We start from the raw sequence: 6,000 nt of genomic DNA on the forward strand, positions 1-6,000 counted from the left end.
CATTACTGCTAATATTTAACATCATTTCAAAAGTCACCTGCTAGAGAATGAAGAGCGTTTACTCCGCATGTCAACATCACCATTCGGTGCCACACCAACGATGTGCCGAGGCAACCATTTCCACATCAACACCGTATGAAAAAAATAGTCAACAACAGAATTTAATAACATCCGTAGTAACCTACCACATAGCGAAGAACGAACACTATTTGATTTCCTATTATGCAGCTCATTTTTATTTGACACTTAAAATATCCCTGACAATCTAGAACTTTCTGTTTTGGAAATGACATGAACGTTTGTGCCAATGCTTAATAACTGTTTAATAAATACAGTTTTGGTCAATTGACTTAGTTGTGATTTCCTTCTCTGCATGAAAGTTGAAAATGAGCATATATTAATGCAGTATGAAGAAGAATGTTTTAAAGGCCTACTGAAACCCACTACTACCGACCACGCAGTCTGTTAGTTTATACATCAATGATGAAATATTAACATTACAACACATGCCAATACAGCCTTTTTAGTTTACTAAATTACAATTTCAAATTTCCCCCGGAGTTTCCTGTTGAAAACATTGCGGAATGATGACGCATATGATGACGTGTGTTTGTGACGTTATTGGTTGCAGGGGACATATTAGCCCAGCACCACTTACAGCTAAAAGTCGTCTCTTTTCATCGCGCAATTACACAGTATTTTGGACATCAGTGTTGCTGAATTTTTTGCAATTTGTTCAATTAATAATGGAGAAGTCAAAGTAGAAAGATAGAGGTGGGAAGCTTTTAGCCTTTAGCCACACGGGGTTTCTTTGTTTAAAATTACCCGGAGGTGAAGCTTTACTCTGTATCAGAGCGGTCAAGCGAACATGGATCCCAACTACATGTCAACTGGCAGTTTTTGGTGAGAAAATTGTGGTAATAAGTCGCCTGTTACCGGAGATCAGCGGAGCTTCTGTCCTGCTGCAGCTTCGTGACTTCCCTCAACACGCCCGTGGTCACACCCCTCCGAGTATCAGGTACTATTTAACTCACTAAAACACTAGCAACACAATAGGCAGATAAAAGGATTTCCCAGAATTATCCAAGTAAATGTGTCTAAAAACATCTGAATCGCTCTCACTGCAATCGCGTTTTTTTTTCTTCTAGTCCTTCACTGTAAATTTCCTCATCCACGAATCTTTCACCCTCGCTCAAATTAATGGGTAAATTGTCGCTTTCTCGGTCCGAATAGCTCTAGCTGCAGGAGACTCACATTATAAACAATGTGAGGATGTGAGGAGCCCTACAACCAGTGACGTCACACGCACATCGTCTGCTACTTCCGGTAAAGGCAAGGCTTTTTATTAACGACCAAAAGTTGCAAACTTTATCGTTGATGTTCTCTACTAAATCCTTTCAGCAAAAATATGGCAATATCGCGAAATGATCAAATATGACACATAGAATGGATATGCTATCCCCGTTTAAATAAGAAAATCTCATTTCAGTAGGCCTTTAATGTAGACAAAGAATCATTATACTGCTGTGATTATATAGATAGATAGATAGATAGATAGATAGATAGATAGATAGATAGATAGATAGATAGATAGATAGATAGATAGATAGATAGATAGATAGATAGATAGATAGATAGATAGATAGATAGATAGATAGATAGATAGATAGATAGTACTTTATTGATTCCTTCAGGAGAGTTCCTTCAGGAAAATTAAAATTCCAGCAGCAGTGTACAGAGTTGACATCAATTTAAAGAAAAAAGTAAAAAGTAAATAATGGGGGTTTAAAAGGAAACAAAATAGAGAAATATTACAAAAAGAATAAAAACAATGGGAATAACAATATAACAGTAAAATAAGAATATAACAAGACAAAGTAGGCTGTAGTGACCATGTTATGAAAACATGCTGCTGTGATTATATGTATCAAGTGTTAATTCAAGGCTGAGACAAAATATCGAGATATATATTGTGTATCGCGATATGGCCTAAAAATATCGATATATTAAAAAAAGGCCATATCGCCAAGCCCTAACGGGGTCCATCGTCTGGCAGTGGTTTGGCTTCAAGTGGGAATATGTCAAACAGACAACCGTAATTTGTCAAGTGTGGGCCAAAAGCGTTGCTACCAAAAGTAGCATTACTGTTAATATGTAGTTATAATTTGAAAAGTCACCTGCTGGAGAATAAAGAGTGCTTACTCCGCATGTCAACATCACCATTCGGTGCCACACGTCCACACCATCAAAATGCGGAGGCAAACATTTCCAGATCAAAACCGTATGAAAAAAACTGTCAACAACAGAATTTAATAACGTCCGTAGTAACCTACCACATAGCGAAGGACGCACACTATTTGATTTCCTATTATGCAGCTTGTTTTTATTTGACACTTAAAATGTCTCTGACAATCTTGCACTTTCCGTTTTTGAAATGACATTAATGTTTGTGCCACTGCTTAATAACTGTTAAATAAATACAGTTTTGGTCAATTAACTTGGTTGTGATTTCCTTCTCTGCATGAAAGTTTAAAATGAGCATATATTAATGCAGTACGAAGTAAGGCTGGGCGACATATCGATATACTCGATATATCGCAGGTTTGTCTCTGTGTGATATAGAAAATGACTATATCGTGATATTTAAGTAAAGGTTTTCACGCAGTTGCTTTTAGCTGCGGGCATTACACTACAGGCTCTCCTCGCTCTTTCTTGTCTCTCCTTCTCACAGACAGCAAGCGCACATTCTTACACACGTCACATACTGTCATGTCATACGTCACATACGTATACGCCCTCGCGGAGCAGAGAGGTAGCAGCATGGGTAACATTACCTATGGTGCTAGTGGTAATACAAGAGAAAGAAGGTGCGAATCTGGTAAAAAATGAAGGAAGAAATAATTCCCAAGAAAAACAGCAGGGGGTCCATCGTCTGGCGGTGGTTTGGCTTCAAGTGGGAATATGTCGAACAGACAACCGTAATTTGTCAAGTGTGGGGCAAAAATGTTGCTACCAAAAGAAGCATTACCGCTAATGTGTAGCATCATTTGAAAAGTCACCTGCTCGAGAATGAAGAGTGCTTACTCCGCATGTGAACATTTCCGTTCGGTGCCACAAGCACACACCATCAAAATTCCAAGGCAAATATTTCCAGATCAAAACCGTAAGAAAAAAATTTGGATTTTTTTAGTTGTGATTTCCTTCTCTGCATGAAAGTTTAAAATTAGGATAGATTAATGCAGTATGAACAGGAATGTTTTAATGTAGACACATTGAATCATCATACTGCTGTGATTATATGTATCAAGTGTTAATTCAAGGCTAAGGCAAAATATAGAGATACACATCGTGTATCGCGATATGATCTGAAAATATCGCGATATTAAAAAAAGGCCATATCGCACAGCCCTAGAATGAAGAAGAATGTTTTAATGTAGACACAAAGAATTATCATACTACTGTGATTATATGTGTCAAGTGTTAAAGGACTACTGAAATGAGATTTTCTTATTTAAACAGGGATAGCAGGTCCATTCTATCTGTCATACTTGATCATTTCGCAATATTGCCATATTTATGTTGAAAGGAGATAGGCGCCAGTGCCCCCCGCGATCCCAAAAGGGAATAAGCGGTAGAAAATGGATGGATGGATGGATGGATGGATTTAGTAGAGAACATCGACGATAAAGTTTGCAACTTTTAGTGCTGATAAAAAAGCCTCGCCTTTACCGGAAGTCGCAGACGATGACGTCACAAGGGTGAGGGCTCCTCACGTCCTCACGTTGTTTATAATGGGAGCCTCCAGCAGCAATTGCTATTCGGACCGACAAAACGACAATTTCCCCATTAATTTGAGCGAGGATGAAAGATTCGTGGATGATGATGATATTGATAGCGAAGGACTAGAAAAATAAAAAAATGAAAAAATGAAGTTAAAAAAAAGGCGATTGCATTGGGACGGATTCAGATGTTTTAAGACACATTTACTAGGATAATTCTGGGAAATCCCTTATCTTTCTATTGTGTTGCTAGTGGTTTAGTGAGTTAAATAGTACCTGATAGTCGGAGGAGTGTGTCCACGGGTGTCTTGAGGCCTGTGTCAGAGGGAAGTCGACGGCAGATACAAGGACGGCGCAAACTCCACAGATCTCCGGTAAGAGGCAACTTTTTGACACAATTTTCTCACCGAAGCCTGCCGGTTGACAAGTGGTCGGGATCCATGTTCGCTTGACCGCTCTGATCCATAGTAAAGTTTCATCTCTGGGAATTTTAAACAAGGAATCACCGTGTGTTTGTGTGGCTAAAGGCTAAAGCTTCCCAACTCTATCTTTCTACGTTGACTTCTCCATTATTAATTGAACAAATTGCAAAAGATTCAGCAACACAGATGTCCAAAATACTGTGTAATTATGCGGTTAAAGCAGACAACTTTTAGCTGTGTGCGCAGCGCTAATATTTCCTAACAGTCCGTGACGTCACACGTACACATCATTCCGCGACGTTTTCAACAAGAAACTCGAGGGAAATTTAAAATTGCAATTTAGTAAACTAAAAGGGCCGTATTGGCATGTGTTGCAATGTTAATATTTCATCATTGATATATAAACTATCAGACTGCGTGGCTGGTAGTAGTGGGTTTCAGTAGACCTTTAATTCAAGGCCAAGGCAAAATATCGATATATATATTGTGCATCACAATATGGCCTGAAAATATCGAGATATTAAAAGACGGCCATATCGATCGCCTAGCCCTGATTCGGGTGTTACCATTTAGTGGTCAATTGTACGGAATATGTACTGAACTGTGCAATCTACTAATAAAAGCTTTAATCAATCAATCAATACTACAAACACGCAAGTTTGGTTATGAGGTTATGAAGGCGTGCCAACAGCTGTGACCTTGACATGGACATTACAAGACAATTATAGTGACCTTCAGTTGGAATTCCTCTCACATAAGCATAGTTTGTGATGGATCCTGAGATGCTGGACGTTATAAAATCACAAGAAGGCTTAAAAATTAATTACACCTGTTTATCATAAACCATAATGATGTGCATCGTTATGGTTTATGATAAACAGGTGTAATTGACCGGTATGGCAGATATACTTTAAATTCCGGGATTTGAGTCTACTCATGAGCAGTCACAGTGAAAATTGAAGAGAAAAAAAAAAAAAAAGTTAAATATCCAAGTTATTATAAAATGACTTAACAAATGGAATGTTACACAACATATCAAAATTATCTAAGAGGGAGACACTTTTATATAACGTTCAAGAACGCAAGCACGTTAATGACAACGTGACTTATCATAACGACATGCTATTCTACATTTAAGAGTTTTGAACATTGTTAAAAAAGAAACATTTCAGCATGTTTCTGCCTGTCATTGAAGCTCAATGACATCTGCGCATCATGCTAACGCGTGGATGGCGGCTAGGCTAGCTCGCGGGTTACGTGATACCTGCCGCTGCTTTCCACGCCGGGGCGACTCTGCCGGCTCAAAACTCCCGTCCTGCTCACGCCGAGAGCACCGCTGTACAGACGACTTAGCGGCGGCCCGGTTCTGATGGTGCCTGTGATTTGAAGCAAGGCAGAAGGGGTAAACTTCAGTAAGCGGGCTGATCTCAAGAGCGCTGCCATGTTTGCTGTGGCAGGAGAGAATAAACGAGAGGGCTTCCGTACATCTTGACCCCGAAACACCGCGAGACTTCTCATGTGACGTTTGGTGTTGCGTCATTGGTTGCCGGACTAAATGAACGCTGAGGAACAATGTCGATATGTACCTCCCGCTCATGAATCCTGAAAAAAAATAATAATAACAAAAGTAAAACCTACATTTTCTAATTGGCTTTACGGTTTCACATCATCAATCCAAATCCACACTAAAACAGGCTGACCATTCATACCGTATTTCCTTGAATTGCCGCTGGGGCGCTAATTAATTTAAAACCTCTTCTCACTCCTGCGCTTACCAAAGGCATGTGGTAAAAGTAAGC

General features: G+C 39.2%; 1 protein-coding gene across 1 annotated transcript in view; it reads right to left on the reverse strand.

Annotated features, from left to right (window-relative positions):
- The window catches only part of lrpprc (leucine-rich pentatricopeptide repeat containing), a 169,820-nt gene extending 164,140 nt beyond the window's left edge, over nucleotides 1–5,680 (reverse strand). Inside the window, exon 1 of the mRNA XM_061911204.1 lies at nucleotides 5,466–5,680. Within this exon, the coding sequence (XP_061767188.1) occupies nucleotides 5,466–5,644 (179 nt within the window). The 5' untranslated portion in view covers nucleotides 5,645–5,680. The remainder of the gene's footprint in view (nucleotides 1–5,465) is intronic.
- Nucleotides 5,681–6,000: the final 320 nt, after the last annotated feature.

The sequence above is a fragment of the Nerophis ophidion genome, linkage group LG09 (assembly GCF_033978795.1).
Source record: "Nerophis ophidion isolate RoL-2023_Sa linkage group LG09, RoL_Noph_v1.0, whole genome shotgun sequence".
NCBI classification, from domain to species: domain Eukaryota; kingdom Metazoa; phylum Chordata; class Actinopteri; order Syngnathiformes; family Syngnathidae; genus Nerophis; species Nerophis ophidion.